A 27989-nucleotide genomic window follows, 5' to 3' on the forward strand; every position below is an offset into this window, starting at 1 on the left:
GATACCCCTGGTGGAGCAGATTACAGTTTTTGTCTGTAATTCTAATAATAACCACTACAGTGTGACAGAGTCCAGTACAGTGTGACAGAGTATCAGAGATGATGTGTCAAAATTTGACAAATTCACACTGAACATTGACATTACTGGTTAAGTTTTTACAAAGCAGAGCACGATAAAACGCACACCAGGGGCCTCATTTATAAAGCTTGCGTACGATCAAAATCAGGCCAAAACTCTAAGTACGAACATTACTGCACCAAAGGTGGTATTTATAGAAAACAAAATGAACGTTAAACTTTGCGCGCCGCCATGTTAAGTCTGGACCTCCCGTACGCAATTTGGGAAAACAGTGACACCAACAGCTTTGTGGTGCATTTCGATTCCTCGAACGCCACGTATGTTGATTGTTGGGTCAAATTAATGTTTGTTTTGCTGCACATGAATTAACTTAATTAAACATTTTAAATGCTTGTTTTCTCTCATTGATCACCTATCTTGAAAAAGCCTCATGCAATAAATCATAATAATGACAACAGATGTGGACAAATACTGCACACATTACATCATCGTGCCTACAGTAATTTCACCCGCCTGTCGGCACAAATGTCATTGCAGTATAAAAGGCTACATAAAACTATAATATTGACACAAGACCATACGGATAAAAAATTAGCTAGAATACAGTCAGGTACAAGCATTTTTGCTATGGAGCTTGATGTTTTGTACAGCAAATGAATAAATAAAGGATAGAAATGCGTCAATAAAGTCTGTCATAAGCGTTCACAATGCAGTCCACAAAGCCGTGGTGATGTTCGATGAAAATCCATAAGCAACACATTGGGAATAATAATAGATACTAATAATAATAACAATAAAGAGGCGACCTAATTTTTGCCTCTGCAGTGACAACTCAATTTCCCTATTGTGCATTAAGTAAAGACAATAAGATTGATGAAGATTGGTTTTATTATTCACACAAAAATTTAATGTAGCCTGCATCATGGTGAAGTTAGCCTTCTTTCTTGCCTTTCCCTGTCCGTCATCCATTGTTTTAATTTGATGATTGCCATCACGTGCTGCTTATTAATACGCAAATCCATTAATGAGTAGATTTGCATTGCCTAATATGGGGTGAAATAGGTAAACTTAGGGCGGGGAATGGCATTGAATCAGCTGTGCACACCGGTTGGGATGTGTCACATTTATAAAGGGAAATTGCTTGCAGATGTGCGTATGTATGTCTAAGCATGGTTTTATAAATCTAAATTTTATTCTGCGTACGTTAGTTTTGCGTTTCGTTCGTTTGTATGTAGGCCTACTTTTCTGAGCAGGTTGTCACGCAACAGTTTTATAAATAAGGCCCCACGTGTCTATGATCATACAGTATATCTAAATATGGTAATATGTAAAAGTTTTATGGATGAACTGAATAACAAAAAACATGAAAGCTGACAATTCGGTGGGTGATCTTACTGGGCAAACAGGAGGCCAGAAGCTTGGCTTTCTTCTTCTCAAAGCCTTTCTGTGTGATGTCACCTAGAAGAAAGGACAAAAATGCCATACTGTTATACTTGTATCCCTATTGCTGCACAAAATTCACTGTAGTGACGCACGCACGTGCACAGTGTGCATCCACATCCGTCAAGCGGAGCAAGAACACCCCTATGACCTGAACAACTCCTGGCGCTCGGTCTGATCAAATGCACCAAGGGGCATTGCAGAGTTTGTCTTTTTTTTTTTTTTACTTGCGACTGTCACCTCTGGCCCAAAGCGTAACTGCAGCCTTGGTGCCAAGTTTAAGGAAGGTACCAGTCCACCCCCACACCTCTTAGAAGCTGTGGAGTGTTTCATGTTCATGCACAAACATCTTGGTGGGCCAAAATGGCCCGCCCATAGTGTTGGTCCATGTAACTAACAGTTTATTTTGTTTACTTAACTGCACTGCTTACAGTTTGTGTTCGTGGATCTTAATTTTTTCCCCCTCTAACCAGATTTCAGCCTCTCTGCGCTACTATATCAATCTGATCTGTCCAGGCCTTCAGAATCAGTTGTCCTGGCTATGTATCTTAAATCATACACTCATGCCTTGAAATAAGATTGACCCATGTTTTTCAATATATGAGCCCTCTTTTAGCAGACTTTTTTTTTTTTTTTTTGCTTTGACTTGCCAGCACAGACTTAAGATGTGAGTGACGGTACTGTATTTTGGTGACAGTGAACTCAACATACTTTACATTTGATAATTCGGAACATCCAGGCATTTATGGTATTTCTGGAATGCAACGCAATGCAAATAGTTCCTTTACACGGTGAAAACAAACGGTGTATTGTATTGCTTTTGCCTGTGACTAACATACAAACCAAACAGATTGTTATAGCAGTTAACTGACATTTCATCACATTTTGAAATAAAAATAATCCTCACAAATCAAATTACAACGATCGAAAGTCCAATGCTTTTCAACAAGCGGAGAGCTCCACTGAGTTGACCGCCATTTTGACTTGTGACCGAAGCTCAAAATTGTCAATTGGCATTAGTTTGGCAAATAAAACAATTCATCAAAGAAGAGCTTTAAGCTGTTTAATGCCACTCTTAGTGGGAAGTTTACTGTCAAACTAAAAATTAAACAAAGAGAATTACACCTTGTGTATTCAAAACAGCCAAACAACTGGCTAATAAAACACCCTACTGGCTTAATGCTAACACATCTATGTTGTGGTGCTTCAACCTTTTAAGCAACACATTGAACACAAATGGTTTTTGTATAGCATTTTTTTCTACAGTATGATTGTAAAGTGATAGTGGGGGTATAAAGAAGTGGAATAAGTCCCCACAAAAGGCCAAGGTAACAATGCACAGCCGGTCATAATAATATTAATAATAATCCTCTTTACACTCAATCTGCTGAACAAACACATGGCAAGGGCTCAGAACATTGTTTAGTTTTATACAAGTGTCGTTGAATAGACATGGCGCGTCCGCAGAAACCTCCTTCTGATGCCATAATCCAAATATAATTACAACACTTGCAGATAGGAGAAAAATGACAAAAGTGAACTCATTATCTTGCACTGCAAAAAAGGCAAGGCATCCATGTGAGCCAACTATACAGTGAACTTTATACATATCCAACATTAATTATTGCTTTTACAAAGGTTTGAGCGCCACTGCCTAGTGCCTATCTAGAAAAACCCACAAACTGCAAAAGAATGGATCTGTGACCCTTTTATGAGCAAATCGGACAAATCAACTGCTGGAGATCGCAAATGACAGTGATCTTAAACAGGAGACGGCATGCATGTGTAAATAGATGGCCAGTCAGGAGCACTGCGGAAAAAATTACAAAACAAAAATAAAAACCCACACATCTTTGGTGATCATGTTGTCTGAAACCGCCATTTTCAATCAAAAAACAATATATCGTCCAGCTCTACTTTACTCTCATCATGTAACGCTCCTATCTCAAATTTTTGCTCACAAGTCAAAGCAAAAATAAAAAATCAGATGAATGATGGTTCCTCTTGAAAAATCCAAAACTTGGGTCACTTGTATATCAAGACAAAAACAACAACAACAACACCAGTTCAGAAAGAAATCTAACAACTCACATGTGCATTTTGGACGTACATGTCAGTTTTGGTATGTTCAGTAAATGTAACCTAGCCTTGTAGATATGCCGCATACATTTGTTTATGCTAAGGCACATAACTGAGGCACAAATACCCAGGCAAGCACAGCAACGTGCAAATGGATTGTAGTGGACTGGAGTGTCATTGTTTCGTAGTCTGAGTCCTGTCAGGTCCTCCCCTGATGCTCAGTTAGTGCAAGGAGAGGGGCGGGTTGTCGGTTATTAGCAAACAGAGGAGGGCCTGTCGTGGATGTGGGGCAAAACAACAGGGTCAGACTGGCATGGCCACACTGGCTCTGTGATGGTGACAGCTGCCGCCAAAACAGAGGGGAAAGCTGGACGTTTGGAGTGCAAGAATGTGGCGCTGGGATAACAGTACTGTGACTGTGTGTGCATGTAATCTGAGGTTAGAGGACAGGATATGAGCATTACTCCACCCTGTGTGGGCGTGCTACTAAGATAATTTCTGCAAAGGAGAAATGTGCTTTTTGAAGAACACCAATCTAATTGAGAGAAAGCAACAACTGGCCGAGTATGTGTGTGTACCCAGGTGGTACAGGTTAAGGGGTGTTTATTAATGCAAGCTAACAAATGGTCTTCCATTGTCAGATCTGAGAATAATATCCTTGATTACAGTATGCTACAATAAAGATACACCATTCTCTCGATACTTACTAATGTAGCAAGGGGGCACAAGCCAGCGTCTTCTTGTGCCGGTCCCAAGCCCGAATAAATACAGAGGGTTGTGTCAGGAAGGGCATCCGACGTATCAAACATGCAAATCAAATATATGACTTCCATACCGGATCGGTCGATGCCAGGGTTAACGACAACCATTGGTGCCGTTGACCTACAGGGTGCCAGTGGAAACTGGACTACTGTGGGCCGAAGAAGGAGAGGAGGAAGGTTTGTTTGTAGGAAGAAAGAGAAGAGGAACACCAAGAATGTATGACTGAGACTAGGGACTTTGAATGTTGGAACTATGACAGGAAAAGGTAGAGAGCTGGTTGGCATGATGCAGAGGAGAAATGTTGACATACTGTGTGTTCAACAGACCAGGTGGAAAGGGAGCAAAGCTAGAAGTTTAGGAGCAGGGTTCAAGTTGTTCTATCATGGTGTAGATAGGAAGAGAAATGGAGTAGGAGTTATTGTGAAGGAGGAGTTTGTTAAGAACGTCCTGGAGGTTAAGAGAGTGAGAGAGTGGTGAGGAATCGAAGGTGTCAATGTTGTTAGTGGGTATACGCCACAGGTAGGATGTGAGCTGGAGGAGAAGGAGAACTTTTGGTTGGCCTTTGGTGAAATGATGCAGTGCATCCCTAAAAGTGAGAGAGTTGTCATTGGTGCAGACTTCCAATGGATATGTTGGTGCAGGAAACAGATGTGATGAGGAGGTGATGGGCAAGTTTGGTATCCAACTTTGGTGTGTCATCTGGAAGGAAAAGGAGATGAGGAGACTTGGTGGTGGAATGAGGAGGTGCAGAAGTGGATCCAGAGAAAGAGGTTAGCTAAGAAGAAGTGGAACACTGAGAGGACTGAAGAAAGTAGAAAGGAATCAGGAATGAGAGGCCAGACTGAGATGGAAATGCAGCGTAAGGTGAAAGTAGAAGTGACAAAGGCCAAACAAGGGACTTACAATGACTTGTATGCTAGGTTGGACAGTAAGGAGAGAGAGACTGGTCTATACAGGTTGGCAAGGCAAAGAGACAGAGATGGGAAGGACGTGGAACAGGTTAGGGTAATAAATTATAGGGATGGAAGTGTGTAGACAGATGCCAGTAGTGTGATGCGAAGATGGAAAGAGTACTTTGAAAAGTTGATGAATGAGGAAAATGAGAGAGAACGAAGAGTAGAAGATGTGACTATTGTACACCAGGAAGTAGCAAAGATTAGTAAGAATGAAGTGAGAAGGAAATTGAAGAGGATGAAGAGTGGAAAGGCACTCGGTCCTGATGATATACCTGTGGAGGTATGGAAGTGTAAAGGAAAGGAAAGGTGACTGAGTTGTTCAACAGGATCTTACAAAAACAACAACAACAACAACAACAACAGAGGAATAAAGCTAATAAGCCACACATTGAAGCTATAGGAAAGAGTAGTTGAAACTAGACTGAGGGCAGAGGTGAAAATTTGGGAGCAGCAGTATGGTTTAATGCCAAAAAAAGAGTACCACAGATTCAGTATTTGTTTTGAGGATGATGATAGAGAAGTACAGAGAAGGTCAGAAAGAACTGCATTGTGTCTTAGTAGATCTGGATAAAGCTTATGACAGGGTGCCCAGAGAGGAACTGAGGGTTTTGTATGAGGAAGTCTGGAGTGGCAGAGAAGTATGTTCAAGTGGTGCAGGACATGCATGACGACTGTAAGACAGTGGTGAGGTGTGCTCCATGGACTATGATGTTTGCTGATGACATTGTTTCTGTAGTGAGTGTAGGGAACAGGTGGAGGAGAAGCTTGAGGCGTGGAGATTTGCCCTGGAAAAAAGGGGAATGAAGGTTAGCCGTAGCAAGACGAAGTATCTGTGTGTGAATGTGAGGGACCCAAGTGGAAGAGTGAGGTTACAGAGAGAAGAGACCAAAAAGGTGGAGGAGTTAACGTATTTAGGGTCAACAATCCAGAGCCATCGAGAGCGTGGAAAAGAAGTGAAGAAGCGTGTGCAGGCAGGCTGGAACGGGTGGAGAAAAGTGTCATGTGTGACGTGTGAGAGAAGAGATTCAGCTAAATTGAAAGGAAAGGTTTATAAAACTGTGGCGAGACCAGCAATGTTGTTTGGTCTGGAGACAGTGCCACTGAGGAAAAGTCAGGAGGCAGAGCAGGAGGTGGCAGAGATAAAGATGCTGAGGTTCTCGTTGGGAGTGACCAGGATGGATAGAATCAGGAATGAGTACATCAGAGGGACAGCACATGTTAGAGGCTTTGGAGATAAAGTCAGAGAGGCCAGACTGAGATGGTTGACATGTCCAGAGGAGAGATAGTGAGTATATTGGCAGAAGGATGTTGAGTTTCCAAATGCCAGGCAGGAGGTCTAGAAGAAGACCAAAGAGGTTTATGGATGTAGTTAAAGAGGACATGAAGGTAGTTTGTGTGAGAGCAGAGGATGCAGAGGACAGGGTTAGATGGAGGCAACTGATTCGCTGTGGCGACCCCTGAAGGGAAAAGCCGAAAGGAAAAGAAGAAGATTCTCTCGATATTTACTCATAAGAAGTATAAATATTCCATAAAACGATGACACAAATAATTTATTTTTCAGATTTATTTTTTAGGGATGGCTAGCGTTTAAAATAGGAAAAAAAGCACTGTCTTCAAATTGTATATGGAATTCAGCAGAATTCAGAGGCTTCAGCACTCTGCATGTACAACTACATAGATGACAAGACGTTTTATATGCTGATCAATTTCAACCCTAAAGATAAAGTATAATTGACTATAGATATCAGAAAATGAGTACGGACAATCTTGTCACATTATCCAGGGCTGTAAACAACAGGAGCATGCCGCAGGGTGGCCACATTTGCAAGACTTCTGTCGCATGAGTTCACTGGGGAGAAGATCCACTTGGACGAGGAGTGGCAACTGGGGTGGCTCAATCAAGAGAAGTGCAAGATGATCAAGGAAATTGTTTCATTGTGAATCATAAAGCTATTCCAGTAGTAGGGCTGGGTATTGCCAACAACCTCACGATACGATACAGGGGTCACGATACGATACGTATCGCAATACATATGTATCCCAATACATGATCTTCAAGGCGATACATATCCAAATATTTTACATTAATTTACTTGCATTTTAGTGTAACAGTCATATTTATACCTTAAATGATATGTTTATTACACTGGATGGCAAAAAAAAAATGTTAGCAGCTCTTCTGGTTTACCACCAAGCGGCATGCATACCTGGTCTAAATGTGCACGCACTGCAGGGCAAGGAGCAGCTTTCACAGACACACCGGGAAAATTTATGAATAGGCATGAGCCAATATGAGTAAAAATATCAAAGTATTAAAATTACAGCTCTAAAATGTGCTTATTTGAAATATTTGGAGAAATAATAACATAATTGTTCAAGTCACTAATGGGCTATTTTTAAAACAGGCTTCAAACGTACACTTTTTTTTAAAAATAAGTAAGTTACACTGCAAACTAAACAACACCCAAGGCACTCATTTCCCTGTCGTCTCTGCTGCACTTATGCGACACGTGGACTAATCAAAGGCAATTGACTTCAATCACCTACTGCTAGTGCATGAGCAAAACTTGAGAGGCTGCTGTTCCGTACTAAGACTATTTACGGGGATAGGTCGCCAGCCAATCACAGGACACATATAGAATGTGTTATGATTGGTGTCCTGTCTTGCTTGTTAGGTTTTGTGTGCACCTGTACTCGTCATCCTGTTCCCTTGTGTCATCCAATCATCTCCACCAGTCACTTGTGTCTTGTCCAGGTGTATCTCATTGTCTCGTCAGTTGGCTTGTATTTAGTTTGCTGGTTTCGTTCAGTCTTGGTTGGACCATTGTCGCTGTCACCACTCTTGTGTTTTGTTGTTACTTTGATTTTTGGTCTTTTCAGATCTTTGTTGGTTTTGTTTACCCAGTACCCCTGGTAGTGTTTTTGTTAAATAAATAGTTTTCAGCATTACATGCACCCCTGCCGTGGTTCTCCTGCCTCCCTGCATTTGGGTCCTCCACTCAGCACCGTGACAGAATGACAAACAACCATTTACGCTAGATTCACACTTAACAACAATTTAGAATCTTCAATGAACCAATCGTGCCTGTTTTTGAAGTAGGGGAGGAAGTCTACATGGTGGAAAATTATGAAAATGATGATGATGATGATGATGATGCATACAGTATGATATCCCCAAAAAACTCCCATGAAGATTGAGGCATATCTTTCATCAAAATGTCTGTGTGTGTGCATGCGCATGGTGATGGTGGTTGTTATCTTGAAGGTACCAGTACGGTGGTAACACCAATAATGCTTCTATTCTTTGCAGCACAATAGGTGGAATTGTATTAGCCCAGAGAGCTGATTAGAAATGTGAACCACACCCAACATATGTGAAGTGAGTAACAACAATTGTTGAATGTGCGCTTTCTCAGGCCAGTTGAATTTAAGGGGACCATGAATGCGAGCCAATATTTAACACAATGCAATGCAATGGGCCAAGAGTGGAGATACACATCAGCTTGTTGAGGGCTTTCCTGAGGACTTTCACCCAGAGGGAACCTCTGGCAACCCTTTGGCACAATTCCACAGAGCAGATTTAGGAAGACCAATATTCAAAAGTCAGCCACAACTCCGCAAAGCGAGTGAAATAATAAATCTTTTGTGGGTTGGCATTTTGGAAACAGTCCTTGCACTTTCTGCCTAATAAGGCATCAAATGTGCTACTACGCAATGAACCATACATTTTGCTTTAAAAAAAAAAAAACAGCACAAACCTCTACCATGGACAAAGAATCATTAAAGTAATATTAATAATAATAATATTAATAATAATAATAATGCATTGGATTTATATAGCGCTTTTCTAGACACTCAAAGACGCTTTTTTAAAAACCCAAATAAGAGCCCTGGGTTACTCCTTTCATAACCGGAATTCTTGCTCATATTTAAACGCGTTCGTAATATCTCGATCGATCGGGCAATGTTTTTTGCTGTGCGCATGCTCGCTATTTTATTCTTTGTCTTCTTTTCTTCTTCGCTGATTTGATTCGCAAGGAATCTTGGTCTATGTAGTCACGACTTACTACATTGATTTCTCCGCTCTGTTTTCACATTATTTCCTGTCTCTACGGCAAAAACGCCACAGTTTGTGCCTATATACACATACAGTAAATACAAGTATATAAGTCCGTGCTTCTGGCGTGTAGCCCACCGGAAATACTCAAGCCGATGTCAACAAACATGACGCCCGCAGCAAAGAACCACACTTCTGGAGAGAGGGGGAAACGGACTACTTTATTTAGCGTGGTGAGTGACATAAATATGTCTTCTATTGAACGTATAGTAAGTTAAAAGCGGAAATGACGTTTTATACGTAATTACGTTGTCCTCACGTCGCAGTCTGAACGGAGTATTCCAATCGAGCACAAATGAGCATGTAAACAGGAGTAACTCTTTCTGCCACATGTGTAAACGTGTTACCTCAATTGTTTCAGAAACCGGAATTCTGACCGTAACCCGAATATTGATTGCATGTAAATGTAGTCAATGTTGTGTGTTATGCCGCCAAACACCAGAAAAAGTGCTTGGGTGGCTATAACTATATTTAAGTGGAGAGGCACCAGCTTTGAATAGCAAATTAGCAGGTAAATTACTGTTGAGACAGAAAATCATACCTCAGCAACTGCAACACTGTAAGCATACACACACAAATACTGGAAATAAATCTGTTTCGCCAGTCAGTATGACGCGCTTAGAAGTTCAAAAGCAGAGGTGGGCGCGTCAATGTCAACGGTCGGGACACTCTTCTGTCATCGTCAATTGGTCAATTTTTAAGGCCAACTGTCAATCCGTCGTTCGTCTTATTTTAAGGTATCAGTACTCGTGGCGGTGGCCAATACCATTACTGGCCGCCCTCCTGCCATTTTACAATCAGGAACTAGAAATTTGAAATAATATGAATAGGAAGTTGCCTTGTGATGCAATTTTAAGGAAAAATTATATATTGGGATATAGGGGTGTTAGAAAAAATCAATTTGGCAATATATCGCAATATTACAGCGCACAATTCTCAAATCGATTTACACATTAAGCATGGAAGAATGTTATATTAATGGAACATTAAGCCTTAATATTTTATTTCAGTGCTGTTCAAACATGAAACAGACTGCAAACTGAATTTTCAGATAAATAAATACATTTTCATACAAATCTTAGTGTACATGTACAAGTTTACTGATTAGTATTTGCAAAATTTGAGTTAAAAAAAATCGCAATAATCAATTTATAGATTTGTATCGGGATTAATCGGCATCGAATCGAATCGTGACCTATGAATCGTGATACGAATCGAATCGCCAGGTACTAGGCAATTCACATCCTTATTGGGATATATACGCAGGTCTTTCTTTAAAATCATCTGTCATTTTTGGGAGGGGAATTTTATTTACTAGTTGTATCTGTATTTGGTATCAATATCGGTGATTACTAAAGAATTGAGTATTGGTCGGAGAAAAAAAAGTGGTACGGAACATCCCTAATCCTGACCATGCGCCATGACGTGCATGTATTCTGTAAATTCAACTGACTCACTTTAATTTTTTTTACATGCAACCTATAGTTCTAATAAGAAAATTACTACTAGGGCCCGACCGATTAATCGGCCGCCAATTATAATCAGCCAATTATTGGCCTTCAAACATTGGCCAAAGCAATCGGCCAATTGGGCCAAATGGCCGATTATTTTTCCCTTAAAACCAAAGTTTCCGACGCTGTGAAAGTACCCTGAATGCACCATTTTGCTTGTGTAGCATTAGCAACTAGCAAGTGTGTAGCGTATGTTATTCTGGTTATTCTGTTGTCCCTAAGCGTCCTTTAAGCTGTTTAATGGCACCGCAGTTGGAGTTAACTGTAAAACTAAACACACAACAATAAGAATAGCATTCACTGTATTTTAAATACAAAACATGCTTTGTTTTTAAAACATCGCTAGCCGAGCGCTAATGCTAAAAGCAAAGGGAAGATCCCATTCAAATGCTTACAGGAAGTTAGCATCACCTTGTGTTTTTACTTTAAATAACGAATATCCACACACAAATTTTGTGGGAACACATACAAACAGGTAAGATAGCACTACGCAAAGGCACAAATTCTTCCCAATGTGTGAAAAATGAATTATTTTAATATAATTCAATTGCAACTTTCTTCTGTACTCACTTTAAGCGTACACACCATGGATGCATGGCACCACACTGCCCCCAAGAGGCCAAAATGTACAGGAACAGTCAGTATTTGTTTTTACTGTTTTTTCAGTTGCTATTATTTATTTTATTTATTTGTTTCTTCTATTCTTATTTCACTTTCTTATTGATTTATTTTGACATTGTCCTTTCAAGTTATATTTAAAGTTGATATTTCAAGGATTCAAAGATGTTCTTTTCTCAAAATTTAAGGATGCATACATCCAATAATTTGTTTGTCTTAACATACATTTCCTTATGACATGGCACGAAATACAATCCCCGAGGTCGCAGGTTAGCCCAGTAAGTTCCAAGACTTGTGAGCATAACACAAGATAAAAATATATAAAAGAAAAGGTTAATGTTTTACAGCAGTTGTAAACAATTAAGAGTGGTTTTATTACTGACACATAAATCCATACAATAACCTTGTATACTTCATGAAATTTGTTGATAAGGTCATACTATAGACTTGTCATTCAAAGCAGAGTAAATCTCAATAGCAAAAGTTTGTGCCACCCATTGAAAAGGAATCCACCTAGCAAGAGTCAGCAGGCCCATTCAAAATTTCCGCGGAAATTTTTCTAGTTACTATTATCATGCTAAAGCATTAATTCATTAAAACGGCTCTGCCATAAATCGGCCACTGTTTTTGCCAGGTTTCAAAATATGAATTTCCGTTGCATGATGTGGCGACGTCACAAAGTGCAGCCAAATCGTTGGACCCTCTCTGCCTCCCTTACTCCCTTACTGTCACTTTCATTCAGTATTGGTTTTAATGTTTTGATGGTATTATATAATTTTTTGTTATATTTGTAAACGTTGCTGTACATAACTAATATTGCCTGGGAGCTTGATTTGGGGAAAGAATAAAGATGAATGGGATTGAAATCGCAATAATGGTCAGAAAAATTGCAAATCAATCTTTTCCTAAAATCGTTCAGCCCTAGACTGCAGCTGTACTTACCTTTTGGCTTTAACATCATAGTGCTTTCCCTGTAGTCAGACTGCGGTTGTCCCTTGCAAATGGCGGATCTTGACCCTGCCTAGCTGCCTTGTCATGCGGGAGTTACACATTTTCAAAAATTGTGAGCTAACATTTATTTGGTTGTTTAAAAAGGCTGTATCTCTAGATTTTAAGCGCTTCCACAGTTAACTATAGGCATATAATGATTAAATCTTACCTTAGACACCATGGCGATGTAATTTTTTAGGAAATATTAGGTATTTTGGTGTCCTATTATTCTAACGCGGAAGTAAAACGCCCAGTTCAGTATAACCCCGCCTCTCCCTGTGTGGTTGCTGCACCCCTCTCGTCCTAAGCTGGATGCTGCGCGCACCACCCACAAAACTCTATATAACTGAATTTGAGTATACTCCTGAGTGGCCACGCAAGACCGTCCAGCCCTTGCAGTACAACCGCGTCTTCTTTAAATGTGGAAATTGGATGGATGTTCAATTCTTCAATAAAGATTTGAAACAAAACGGCTTATTTGCTGCAAGAAATTAAGAGTGGAGGAGGAAGGGGAGAAAAATAACATAGGCGGTGCGGGGGTGGGTCCTCACCTGATGATGTCGTAGAGTGAGTACCCGCTTGTTTTCTCAGGTTGGGAGGGGCTGGTGCTTGGAGAGCAGAATGCCTTGGAATTTCTCATAGAGGGGCAAATGGAGGAAAACACCACTTTGGTGATGTTTTTGCTGAGGAATTAGAATTTTAACATGGCTAAAAGCTCCAAAAAGTTGATTTTCACAGTACTGTCCCTTTAAGTTTACACTTGATGAGTGGCCAGGCACTCCAGAGACCCAACAACACTAGACTAACTAGCCTTTTCATAACCCTGCTTAGTGCTAACCATGCCCTGAACCACATAACCATTGTGGATTTGTGGATGTGTACCCAATCACAGCAGGAGAACTTTTTTACCCATGATTAGAAATGGAAAATCCAGGTCCAATAAGTAAAAACCCTGCCACAGTTTGGCTTTAGCCACAGGTGATTCTACTCAACCGGCAGTTGCATCCAGAATGTCTGAAAAAAACTCAAGATTTTGTTTAATGGCCATATCACCCAGCCCTAAATACAGGTAGTAAACTTACCTGCCGTTTGAGTAGACGCACCCGTGGCTAAAGCCAAACTCTGGCAGGGTTTTTACTGTCTGGACCTGGATTTCCCATCTCTGCCCAAGACCATTGCCCATTGTCTTCCATGTAATCTGAACCCCTGGCTTTACCATTTGTTCTCATCCTGTCCTTCCAGTCACACAGGCTTGTTCTTTCACATTAAGAACTTAAGTGGATGCTGGGAAACACAAGACATTCTACAATTGCTGGGCAATAATTCAATATCAATATGTATCACGATAGACACGTGATTGATTTCAATACAAAATGCCATCCATTCATCTATCCATCCATTTTCTTAACCGCTGCATTCAATAAAAAATAATCAGGAAGCAAAGAACCGTTTTTGTGAACCTTGTCCATAGAACCAGCCAAGGAGTGTGGGTGTGCACGCACACACAAGCGTGTGGCATACGTACACTGATTAAAAATGTGGCTTCACTTCATTGAAATATATGACCACTTGGCTCAGTGCAACTCTTGCAATATTGTGCATACCAACGATCACACACCTTTGGATGTATATGTAGTATAGAAGTAAAGGATGTGCTAGCTCGTGCCAGCCAACTCCGAGCCGCATCATCACATTTCATATGCAAGTAAAACAATAAAAGTCAGTGTTTCCCACACCATGTTAATACTTGGGCGGGCCACCCAAGTAAACTGGCCACCACTCAAGGAGTTTTCAAGAAAATGTTTTTAAAATATATTTTTTTAAAGTGTCGCGACCGCATATACCGCATGTAATGTTAGTTTGCCATCACTTTGTGGATCGTGAGGCTAGAAAAGACGTAGTAGCAGGACTGTGAACACTACAAAAAAGCGACACAAAAAGAAAAGACGTTGGTCTAAAGGGTGGAAACAGCGCGAATACGGACTGTACCTGCGTGATATGGAGGTGAGTTGTTTGTGTTTTTTCTCATAGAAATGTTGTTACACTCTGCACTGATTATTACCATTGAAAAAAACAATAATATATTTATTTTAGAATTTGATTTATGCACTTTCACCGCACTTCCTCAGCACCTCGTCACCTCGTTTCTGATTGGCTGTACGTCACTGTCAACAGACTGCATGCTTGTTTGTCTTCGGGGCACACCACACAGGGTGAGAAGTCGAGCCAAAACTATCCAACATGTTGAATATCCACCATTTGAGGTCGGAGTGGCCCAAACGTCCTTCCGTTCCAAACGGCTGAGATCGGTCTAAGCACTTCACACGGCGCTGTGTGTTCTGTTAAGATTATCTTTTGGATTTTGCCGTGTCGCCTCCCGACAATCGTAAAGGGAGATTTGGAGCTAAAATCTGGCTAATTCTCTTGCTGTGTGAAGCCGGCTTTACTAAACAAAAATAGAGTAATGATGTCGAAGGCTTGTCAACATATTTCTGAAATGGTGACATGTGAGCATGCAAAGCTATTGGCACTTTCTTAACAGGTCAGCCAGCGGGCTGCTGGGCTTGAGGAGGGTAGTTTCCAACCGGATGTGATATTTCACACACGAGCAACTTGCATAATGCTGAAAAAACAAATGTACTGCAGACTAATATACAGGAACATTCCAACTACACAATATGAGCACTGACTCCTCAGGATGTTAAGAGGGTGGCCGCCGCCACAATAATGGCAGCACTTTTCTGTCAAAGAGATGCTTGTTTTCTCCTACTTGGCCGTGACTGCCAATTAGCTTTGCCGGCTGGGTCTTTTTTTTTACGCACAAGAGCATTCCTCGGCTTGCTTGATATTGCAAACCACAGAAAAGGCTATCAACCAGGAAGGGGTGTAAATTCCAAAGGAAAGTTGTGTGAAGTAGTGCTGTGTGTCACTGTCTGGCTCACTGACTAAATGTCTGCTGGCCACTAAAGAGCTGAGTTAGGAGATTGTGTAATGAAACGTCAGAGGGATGCTTGACAGTCACCTTCGGCCCAGAGTAGAATATGCGTCAACTGGTGAATCACCAGGTGGCGGTAGAAATATAAATGAACTTCTGCTATAAAATCTGCCAGTCATTACTCTGTGGTGTTGACTCATCTCCATCATCATCACCATTATCATCACACCTGTCACCTTGACAAACAGCCAAGTGTGAGAGGAGCCCAAAACAAGTTATTTCACTGCATGGATAGGCCCAGGAGTGGAAGACACACCTATCAGCAGTGACTCCAGGGCTACAACAATGCAATTATACTGTACACCATTTGAAGAGCTTATAAATATGATTAGCACATCTGCCTCACAGTCAAGAGGTACTACTATGGACAATTCACAGCCATGCTTGCATGGGTTTTTGTTCGGTTTCTTCGGTTTCCTCACACATTCAAAAAACCAAAATGTTCGGTTCATTGAAGACTTATGAATTATTTACTGATTGGTGTGAATTAAGGGACATTTACAAGAGTATATGAATAACAGAAATGTGCACGTCCAGTTTGCTGCGCCGCCGTGACGGCCGTTTTGTCCAGTCAAACACAAATCACCAGGAGTTAGCTTAGTGCTGCGTTAGCTTAGCGTTAGCACCACAAAGTTATGTTAACTCTTTGACTGCCAGACGTTTTCAGAAAAGGGATGCCGTCAGTGCCAGCCGATTTAAGCATTTTGACTGATCTTTCAAGGTCCACAGAAAATGTTCTGTTTGGACTATGGAAACACACATACTACCAAAAAAAAAGTTTGTTTCTACCTTATTCCGTTCTTTAGTAATCAACAATAGAAAATGGTTAGTTTGACCCAAATTCGCTTGTTTTGGACCAAAATACGGAGAAATCAAGCTTTTAGTGAAACGATATTATTTCATGCACTCTAGTGAATTTTACACTTCTTTTTGTCCATGAATGATGCCACAAACACCTAAATAGTGCTTTACTTCTATAAAACACTACCACCAAGAATGAAAAAGTGTTTTTTGATAGCAAAATACGTTTATTTACATTCAACAGTGTAACAATTTGACAACAATTTGGCAAACTATTTACAAATGTGTGCAACTGTGGTGCTATTTATAATTATGTGGATGTTTCAACGACAGTTTTTCTTTTTGTGAAACACTCCCCTGCGTGCAAGGAGATGCAACATGATTTGCACAACAGATTAGTTTTACTGCGATTGCTTCTTCGCGTGCAGAAGCTACACTTTCTTGCCGGACGTTTTTTCCGGGGAATAGCAAGTATATACTGCAGTGTGTGTTGCCATAAAGTCTAATATCAGGATATTTGTTACGGTTACATTACGGTGGTGTTACGTCTGGCTTCCTCATGTCCTTCAGTTGCTAAACCGGGTGGTAAGAGATGTTCTGATCCATCTTATCCACTCCATTCATGGTGGCATCGTAGTCCAGAAACAGTGTCTTCTCCGTGATCAGACTGTACCCGCTCCTCCGATGAATATGCATTGGACTCGGGGTACTCTTCATTGTCCGACGGAATGTCGAATGTCCGCATGTGCAGCTCCGGCGTTAGCAGCGCTAGCCGGTGAGGCTTTATGACGTGAGAATAAAGGCCGCGTCCAACTGTGGCGTCCAACTGTGGCGTCAACCTCGGGATTCACCATCATCATCATCATCAATGTGCATTGGTCGATGCTTTTCGACAACTCTACTTCGCCCGATCGAATCTCCGCTTGTGCCCGGTCGATTGTGCTGCGCGTTTTCCGGCGTTAGCAGCGCTAGCCGCGCTAGCCGGTGAGGCTTACTACGTGATCATAACGGTCGCGTCAAGGCTTCCAACTTTGGCGTCAAGCTCGGAGTCATCATCATCGTCGACATCAATGCGCTTTTTAGTATTGATCGATACTTTCCGTCTTTGAAAAAAATGCTCAAGCATGAGCTGCTTGCAACCGGTTGCTGCATCAGCCATTGTTGCATGATCAGCCATCGTCTCCTCAACACTCTAGCTCCGCCTCACGTCTTCTACTGACGCCCACGGTGGGCGGCCCACTCAACCTTGTGCAAAGAGAGTCATCGCTGCCATCTAGGGGCCAAAACGAGTCATTTTACTAACTAGATCTGCTTGATACTTTCAGCACAGCTGCCCAAGGCTTTTCTCCACCCGTTTCCAAAAAAAAACAAAAAAAACATAGTGAACGTCTTTTAACGTCCTCGGCGCCCTTCCGTAGGTTTTTACTAAACGTTTTATAACGTTTATGGCGGTCAAAGAGTTAATAAAATAGAAGCTTATACCCCTCACCGTAACTCTCAATGGTGAATTGCCAGTCACAAACAAGGTTCGCGTCGCGAAAGACCATCTTTTCCCACCGGGCGTGACAAAACAATACTCAGTGGTGAGTTGCGAGTCACGGGAAAAAACAAACAAACAACCACCATTGCCTGTGTTTTAATGACCATACCACATTGAAATAGTTTACCTGCTTAATGTCTAACCTAAATATTTGTAAAAGGATAGAGGATTAATATAAGAAAAGTACCATTCAATTATTAACAGAAATACTTGTGTGTTTATTTACAGGTATAACAATTATCAGCAGCATTTATAGTTACATAAAGCAACAACAGGCTGATGCCAAAGCTAAAGCCTCTACCTACATACAAAAAAACAAAAAACAACTTTACTCATTTAGACTCCATGTATTCATAAAAACAATTTAGCTAAATCAATTAATAAGCTGCTTGTAAAATTGATGGATGAAAGTATATTTGAGTTATTGTAATCCACTGTAATATGCAGAGTTTAACTATATAGACACTGCGCTTAGGTATAAGAACATAAAATGTACTCCAATAATGATTGAAATAAAATGTATTGCACATTAAATAAAAAAAATGCACCTGAATAAATATTAAAAAGCCAGCTGTTGAAGATTAAATGCAAATGTATGCAGACATCACAGACATATCCTCTAATGCTAATCTGTGACATTTTTTTTAATTTACAGCTGTTGTGGATGGACATGTTGAAGTTTCCGATGCAGGCACAAGTGTGAGGTCATCATCATGCTACCAAGCAGCAGCCGTCATTCAGTGTTCACCTGTCGGTAAGACATTTTACTTACAGTAACTAGTAGTACTTGTATTGCCAACTGTTATTAATTTTGTGTTTCTATGTCAACAGGAAAGCGCACAAGGGATAGATTTAGTCCGTGAAATGGACATTGCAAGCCAGGAACTCGCCAGGACAAGAAATGATGTACAGCCAGGCAGATGTCGGCCAGGTTGCAGACATGCACTGAAAATTCAGCCCCGCTTCTGGCTTTGCTTGTTTTGTATTTTAGGTGCACAAATAAACAGTTGCAATCTAAAATTTGTCTCCCCGCCCCACCCCCTAAAAGAAAACCTTGCCATGCAAACATTTAAAAAGATTAAAAACTCGAGTCGTTAACTAAGTCATGTATTTATTTAACCTTTATTTATCCAAGTTTAGGTACAGTATTTGCAATGCCAGTCAGGTTGCAGACAGCAGAGTCAAACATGGCAAAATAAAAGCAATTGCATATAAGATATACATAAGTACAGTATAAATAGGGTACAAAATCACAAGTTACATAACAGTGTAATACATTAGATTATAGCACATGGTGAATTAAAGTTCCATGACTGGCTACAAACAGGTGTTTTATGTGTATAATGTAAAAACTTTTTTAAATTCACATTAGCATATATCACTGCCTCAAATACTGTCTGCAGCATAAATGGCATTGCACATTAGAATCAATTTTCAACTGCCTTACCAAGACAAATTATACTGTACACTTAACTTTTGCCAGGTGGCAGATACATTATCAACTGTATGTGATTCTGCAACCTAGCTTCTTTTGTTGCAACTACCTGTTGGACAGAGGGGGTAGTGCAGCGTGTTTCTTCACATCATGCTGGCCAAGGTAGTTTATTCAACTACCTTGCCCATTGTTGCCGTGTGTAAACGCAAACGTGTGGGCCAAACACAACCTCTTAAAACCAGGAACTGTCTGTACCAGGAATTCTAAGTTTTGGGGCTTTTTGGTGTGAAAGCGCCCAATGTTTCAGGTACTGGAATCAGGAAGTAAAAGTAAAAACATTGGTCAGTCAAATAGTGTAGGCGCAAAAAAAAAAATCCTCAGACAAAACTTTGTCTGTTCCAAGGTAAGCAATATAGCCTGACTTGTATTATCTGTAAAATAACTCCGTTGTTTTTAGCTCATTAACCTAAATAAAATAAAAACTATACGTTATGGAAGTTACTAACCTTCCCTGAGACTGCAGAACATTTGTGTTTAAGTAGGGCATGTGAGTTATTGCGCCTACAGCATGTCTAGAGGATTATGATTAATTATGATTATTAACTATTCACCACAACCACATGATGTGACTTCCAAACATTTGCATATGTTGTCATACTGCCTTAAGTGTCTAACCATCTGCCTGCACCTCAGGCTGTAGCCCACAAACTACACAAGAAAGACGGCAGTTCTTTTGGATTGTGACCAAGGAGAACCAGCAACCAAAAATATGGAAAGAAAACATTATGTTCTCCAGTGGAACTTCATTTAGACATGGTAGTAAGACAAATGCACAACTTTGTTACACAACTATCCAAATCATTATTTACCATATACAGTACAGGCCAAAAGTTTGGAAACATCTTCTCATGCAATGCATTTTCTTGATTTTCATGGCTATTTACATTATAGATTCTCACTGAAGGCATCAAAACTATGAATGAGCACATGTGTTGTAGTTATGTACTTTAAATTTAATAATTTAAAACATGTTTATATTCTAGTTTCTTCAAAAATAGTCACTTTTTGCTCTGATGATTTTTATTTTACACTCTTGGCATTCCCTTAACGAGCTTCAAGAGTAGTCACCTGAAATGGTTTTCCAACAGTATTGAAGGAGTTCCCACAAGTGAGAATGCCAAGAGTGTGCAAAGCAGTAATCAGAGCAAAGGGGGGCTATTTTCAAGAAACTCGAATATAAAACAGTTTTCAGTTATTTCACCTTTTTTTTCTTACTGTACACGACTCCACATGTGTTCATTCTTAGTTTTGATGCCTTCAGTGAGAATCTACATTGTAAATAGCTCATGAGAATAAAGCAAACACATTGAATGACATGTGTGTGTTTTTAGCCTTCTTACGTGTCATGGGAGCGGATACGATAGGCTTTGCGATGGGAGGTGGAAGTGTTTAGGGTCTCAAAAATAGGATTGTTTGTGCAGAATAACAACAACAACAACAACAACAACAACAATAATAATAATAATAATAATAATAATAATAATAATAATAATAATAATAATAATAATTCCTACAGAAACAATAGGGACCTTGCAGCGGTCGTTGCTCAGGCCCTAATGATGATTGAAGTTTGTTTTGTTTTTTTGTAAATAATTTAAATAATTAACTCTTCTGACAGGTCCTACAGTTTTAACATGTGAAAATGTTGTTTATTTTGAGAAAACTCTAAATTCCCCTTCAATTTGTTTTATATGTAAAGTGACTTTAGTTAATGAATAATAGTGCCAAAATATATTCTGAACAATTTCAGTGTCAGAAGCACAGCAAATACAGTACATGGAGACCATGATAGAAAAGCTGTTGACTAAACACTAAAGTTGTGAAATAGTTTCAGTTTTGCAATAAGCTTGTCTTCCTGTCATGATTTGGGCATCACCTTCCTCTTCTGCTCATGTAAATCCACAGTCATGCATCACATACAGTACATGCACTGCTACAAGAAACAAAACTGCACTGGGGGTGAAATCATCACCATTTTTTTGGAGGGGGGGTTGACTGATGAATAAAAGGCTACAACAAACTCAAATCCACTGAGTAATTTTATGTATCTGCCTGTACTAGCAGCACAAATACCATAACAAGGGTAACGCTTTAAGATGGTCACTATGGTAATTGGTAACGCTTATCATGAATGGTACAAGCAACACAAAAACTGGGGTATTTTTGTAGATAAAACAATAAAAGTGAAGCCATATATATATAACTATATTAGCAGCATCCTCCTTAAATGCGCCAACATAAGGCACAACAGAACAAATATAAAGTCCACAAATAACTCACTCACCATAACGCTAATCAAGAGCCGCTCACCGCAAAGCGGGGCCATCATGTGTGGGAATCACCTGTAGCTGTAAGTCCATGCACCGTTCTTTTTCTTTTTGGTCATAGGCTTTTGTTTCCCCGTTGCAAAGAAACTTTTCAAATACATCTGTTTTTTACTCATTTTGCTAACTTGTTTATTTAGCAACAGCGCTATGCGACCGAGATAGCATCTTAAATTGCGTCAAGAGTCGTAGCAGAGAGAATCCGATCACTTTTTAAAATAAAATATTATTAAGCCTCTGCTAATCAATTAACTGGAAGTACAGTACGTTTTTTATTATTTCAACTGTGCGGCCAGCCCCAGTCCAGAGTGGCCCACGGCCTGGTGCATGGGGACCACTAAAGTACACAATGCACACGACATCACATCCGCAGACAGAAGGCGGGAAATTCGACCCCAAATCGAGTTTGAAAACTATTGGCCAAAGGCTTGCGTGAGTACCCATTGTGAACAGCTTAAGTTTTAATCTACTAATTTAGAAGATGTTTCAGTCATAAATGGTCAAATAAAACGGCTACTGTAAAGATATTTTTGGGCAAATTGTTGCAAAGAGCAGCTTTAATCCCCGATTCCAACTCTTTGGTTGAACAGTGCAAGAACTTTCGCTCCTGTGCCGGCCACAAGAGGACAGCAAGTCATCTTTTCCCTTCTCCAATGGAAACAAGTCAGTGAGAGTTGCACAAAGGCCAAGTTGAGCTGAATGGTATCAACGCCAGAGCTGCTGGCCATGCCGACTCAAAGCAGCTGAATGGTGGTCATTATGTTGTCATGGTCACAGGGGGCTTGTGACAGAAGTAGCTTGCTTTCAAGAGGCTGTTTGTCAGGCCAGGGTTCTTATCCAAGTAACAAGGGAACGAACATTTCCCCTCTTGTCACACCAGGTCTTGTTATGAACTTAACCCTCCTGGGATGATGCAGGTCAACACCAGGGTTGGGAGGGTTACTTTTAAAATGTAATCCGTTACAGTTACAAATTACCTGCTAAAAATGAAGTTATTAACGTAATCCAAGTACCATAATATTAAAGTAATGTAACAGGATTACTTTTGGATTAATACGTCCTCAGCATCTTCTATTGGACACACGCAAGTCTTGAAATGAGATTTGTTTGAGGAATGAAGCCGGCTTTACTTAAGGAGCTGATTGGTGGACACGAAACCCTAACGACACAGACATGTACCATAAGAAGACAAGACATAACCGAGAAAAGAAACACGGATCATGACATTATGTGTTTGATTTTTGAATTGTTCAATTGTTAGTAAATTAGTACAAATATATATACAGTGTATACTGTATATATTAGTCCACAAAACTGACTGTGACCTTCTACACATTTGAAAAATATATAAAAACTAACAAACCCACTCTGAAAACTAATTACAACTAACTGAGAAAAAAAAAATCTCTCTCTCTCTCTCTCATCGTAGAAATTGTAAGTAATCCCCATTTTTAATAAATGTACCTGTGATCTGATTACATGTTTTTTGTAATCTGATTACGTAACGGTGGTACATGTATTCCGTTACTCCCCAAGCTTGGTCAACACTGATACATTTAAAAGTTGAAGTAAAAAAGAATAGTGTAGTTATCGGTGGCTGGCTGATTAGCACGTTCGCCTCTCAGTCAGGGGTGAAAGTGGCTAGAATTTCTTAACGAAACTCCCTGACGTAAAGGTCGCTGTTTTTGTTTTAAATGACTCGTCAGATACACAGAGAACGGAGCCCGTGGACAGAACTCCGTGGGATAAATAAATAATATATATGGTTGGAAACGGATTACGCTACACAAGCGCACTGGAACAATTCAGAAGCGCTTTATGCTAAGTTCACACCAAAATAGGGGGAAGCGTTCCACAGTTGTGCCAAAAGTATTTACCCCCGTACAAAAATTGCATCCCCTGCCGTGGGATATTATAACTTTTACCACAGAAAAGTGGAGATTCTTCGAAAAAGTTCCTTGTAAGCAGATATTTAAACTTCAAACATCTGGAACAAAACAAAAAAACTGTAACATTCAGTCGTCTGAGCTTTTTCTATGTATATCTGAGATTTCCTACTGCGTGTGTGATCATTGAATGCAGCGCGAGTGCTTGTTTTTCTTTTGCTTCTTCGCGATACTTTTTTCTTGTTTCGAAACAAAGCCCACGTGTGTTTTTATGTATTTATTGGAAAAAATTGCGTTGTACCCGCAGGAGGGGATAGATTTTTTTACGGGGGTATTAAGTGGCTGCCCGTGTTGTTGCACGCAGGTGACAACAGACAGGACGCTGTGTGTGTGACGTAGTCCATCCCCGAAGCCGATGTGGGACATATTTCAGCCTATCAGGCCTCGAGGCGAAATGCAAAGAAAGTTCACATTTTTCAACTTTGGCGAATATGCGAATTTTCACCGCACTGCACCGTGTCTCCAAACGCGTCCTCCGCGGCGCCCCACGCACGCGCCCGTCCGCGTGATATGCAATCGCGCCGCCTCACTCTCCCCCCGCGCTTTTGGTGACTTGTCAGTGTTGGGAACGTTACTTAAAAAAAGTTATTAGTTATAGTTACTCATTACTTGCTTAAAAAAGTAACTGAGTTAGTAATTTAATTACTTCATAATAAAAGTAACTCGTTACCAGGCAAAGTAACTATTCTCACAATTAAAAAAAAAAAGTTTTATATCAAACAATTTGGATTTTTTTCATATATATTATTATTATTATTATTATTATATTTTTACACAAGGAATTCAAATTACGTCCAGGCTATATAGGGTGTTTTCATTTATTTTTGTATTTATGTCACACAAATGCCTCACTCTATAATATGACACATCATACAATAATAATAATAATAATAATAATTCATTAAATTTGGAGTGCTGATGTATGTTCTACCACTGCCAGTTACTACAGCAATCATAATAATCGTACAAATAAAATAAATACTGGATAGATAGTGATTTGTGGCACATATGTCATCTATAGGTAATTTGTAGACAGTCCTAGCCAGTCCCTCCAGGATTTCCCGGGCATTTTTTATGATTGTTGAGAGCTAAAATAATCCATAATAGATCAAATAAATTGCCAATGCTATTAAAATATACAGTGCTATCATGGCCAAAATCATAGCCATAACTACTACTATATTTATTCCTCAGAATCATCATGATTTACGTCAGAAAAACTGCCTAACTCTAGGCTTAACATGCATCATTCACATACAAATGTCACTCCATCACCTCCATGAGTGTGAGCATATTTCTTTCAACACTTTTCACATGTTTACCACTCGTGAAATAAGAGAAATACGATTGTTGGCGCTATGACTTACCGGTATCTTTATCGCTGTTCTGGTGCTTGTGGAATCGCAATATGGCTCTTGGTGGAACATAATTGTCAACAAATCGCTCCTCATGGCGGTCGTTTTTCTGCATGTCTCGACTGTTATTTTTGATTAATGTCACTCTTGTCAAAGTTATTTGGTCACGTCTTAGGAAAAAAAAGAAGCATGAACATCATTACCAAATAAAAATGCACGAAGCGCCTCTTGCTGGTCAACATTCAACAAGGAAACGGTGACAGGGATTCCGTTTAATGCACTCAGCGGCGCCGCTCCTAGATTTGAGCCGCCGCTCTATTGAGCCAATTTTAAAATGAGGGTGTAGTAAATTAAGAGAAACAATCTCATTTTTATTTTTAGGTCAAGACTGACTTAAAAAATAGGCTGCAGAGCAACCACCTTGCTGCATGCATGATGCTGAGCATCAGCGGGCCACCTATCGGAGAGTTCGAATACAACAGAGCCTTAGAGCTCTTCTTTAAAAAAACAAGAACAAATAATTGCTCTGAGACAGGGTCCAAGCTGTGATATTGATTAGGCCATGTACAGAAATTGTTTTTGTTTTTACTTTTATTTTCCATTTTTGTATTTATTTATTTTATTCACCTTTTTATTTTTACATTCAGCAGAGCACTGAATCAATTTTTTGGTGAAAGTAAAATTTGCACCCAAGTGTCATTTGTTTACACTATCACGGAATCATGGCGGAAGTTGTTCCCCCTCGGTCGCCCACCGGCATAATACCCGGCCGACCTTACGACCATACAACACTCTCTCGCGGAGGTCCGCCGACGGCGGCGAGGCAGCGAGCCGGTGGCAAGGAGGCAGTTTCTTTCGCGAGCTGGCGACGCGGGGCCCGCCTTCCTGCCAAATGACTTCTGATGTTCCCCCAGTGCATTTTTTACAGACATTGGCTGTGCCAACGTAGCAAAGGGGAAATATTATTTTCCTCACCATTCCCCGTTTCACATCGTCATTGGAGACGTGAACTTGCGCGCGCTCTGGAGATAATCGGGACCATTTTGACAAATACCAAATCCATTTTTTTCCCCAATATCTGGGTCGATACCCGATTCATGTATCGGATCGGAGCATCCCTAGTGGTAAGCTACTGACGTAGCTGATGGAAGCGTGGCTGCCAGTGTGCGCCAGTGGGCCCCTCCGACCACCACCAAACATTCACACCTTTCAGACACCAGTTTGAGTGACACTGGAGGCAATGTGTATGAAGTGTCTTGCCCAAGGACACAATGACACATGACTCAGGTAAACAAATACCACGAGAATTCAGCTTGCTGGCAAGGTTATTATTAAGGATAAGCAGTGCAGAAAATAGATGAATCAGAATCATCTTTATTCGATTGGAATGGACACATGGCTCATTTAATTAAAAAGGAATGAACAAAGCTATTACATGACCTTTCACTATTGATGTTTACGTATAGTAAACATAGGTAGTGGAAGTAAAAACACATTGGACGTGACGTGGAAACAGGGTCTTGTTGAACTGGAGAAACGTGTCCGAGGTGCCTGACATCGTGGAGGGCCAGTGGTGGTGGTTGTTAGGGGGGCATATTGTATGAGTGGGATAAATGAGGGGGCTAACAGCTGCTTGGGGGAGGGTAGTATGTACTACTATGCTTTGGATTCATCGTACAGTGTGTGTGTGAGGGTGTGTGTGCGTGTGGGTGTGCGTGTGTGCGCGTGCGTGTGTTTCACATCCGTCAGTGCAAGCATGAAACTGAATGTGATGCCTTGTAAGCAAGCATGTGCAAGTGCATCACAGTAATAATAGGTTAAAAACACAGGCATAGACATGGAGACAGGAGAATAGCTGTGACTGGCGGTGATGCACCATTCACAAACTCAGTGATTCACAGTTTTGGTCCAATGAACACGTTAAATAAAGCATCCTGTTAGATGTCCTCCAGTGTGTTATTAGCAGCATACGAAGGAGGAGAATGACAGCAGAGTCAAGCCCTGACAAGTAGGGCCTTCTTGCCTGTAACCATGGCTTTCACATACTACTCTGAGAATATATATATATAGCAAAGACACACAATTCCTAAACAAATTCACATGTATTATTGTCCATTAGAAAAATGAAAAAGCGTTGGTTTCAAATGACAAGGTGCCGATAAAAAAGCACTGCAGGCGCGTCTCAAGGCGCGGCTAGCAACATCCACTTTCAACTGACAATAAGCTAGGTGACGCCGCGTGCTTCCGCTGCCGACAATAAAACACATCGGCCGACTACAGTCGAGACATGTCTTGACATTGATAACATTGTTGTCTACTCTTCGTAGCGTATATTTACCTTCGGACAGCTCCAGGTCCAACTCCGCCAATTGGTCTCGAACCTCCTTCGGCAGGGCGGATAAATCCACGCTGCGGTCTGCCATGATTTCGCCGAAAAACACGCAAAAGGAGGGGACGCGGAGTCTGTACAGGAAAAGCCACTGCACGGGGAATAAAAGGTCCTCCCTCAAGATACAAAACAAGCATCCGAATGGGAGTGAGCGTCCATCCGTGCGGCTGGCCACTCCGCCATAATGGGAGAAACTCAGGAGCAGCCGCAACTGGCTCCGCGGTCACGTGACTGCGTTTACTTCACCGGCGCCTCCTGCGGCGCCTCCTCCCTCCTCCTCCTCCTTTTTTCTTCTTCTTCTTCCTCCTCTTTTCTTCTTATTTTTGCTAAAATTGTGCGTTAGCGCCACCCATTGATCGACAAGGATTACTGCTTTGGTTTATAATCGTTTATTTGTTGTTTGAATTATAATGGCACAAAAGCTTAAAATTATGGAGGAACAATTCAAATTGTATGATCTGCAAAATACATTTTTATATTTGGAAAGAGCTAAAGGGGTATTTATTAGTTCAAGAGCTCGTTTGGAGGAAGTTAAAAATAAACAACCTATAAAACAAAAAAGAAAATAATAAATTTCAAATTAATTATACTAT

General features: G+C 40.5%; 1 protein-coding gene across 9 annotated transcripts in view; it reads right to left on the reverse strand.

Moving 5' to 3' along the window:
• Positions 1-27654, reverse strand: part of dip2ba (DIP2 acetate--CoA ligase B (putative)a) — a 65150-nt gene extending 37496 nt beyond the window's left edge. For 6 of the 9 annotated variants that reach the window (XM_086067839.1, XM_086067842.1, XM_086067836.1 and 3 more), the window contains exons 1-2: positions 27346-27653; positions 1474-1536 (exon numbers count right to left, since the gene is read on the reverse strand). In XM_086067839.1, coding sequence (XP_085923965.1) covers positions 1474-1536; positions 27346-27430 — 148 coding nt within the window. In that variant the 5' untranslated portion in view covers positions 27431-27653. Of the gene's footprint in view, positions 1-1473; positions 1537-27345 lie in introns of all 9 variants that reach the window. The other 3 variants (XM_086067837.1, XM_086067843.1, XM_086067844.1) reach the window with 3 other exon arrangements.
• Positions 27655-27989: the final 335 nt, after the last annotated feature.

The sequence above is a fragment of the Leptonotus elevatus genome, chromosome 2 (assembly GCF_054856555.1).
Source record: "Leptonotus elevatus isolate MCC_2025b chromosome 2, RoL_Lele_1.0, whole genome shotgun sequence".
NCBI lineage: Eukaryota > Metazoa > Chordata > Actinopteri > Syngnathiformes > Syngnathidae > Leptonotus > Leptonotus elevatus.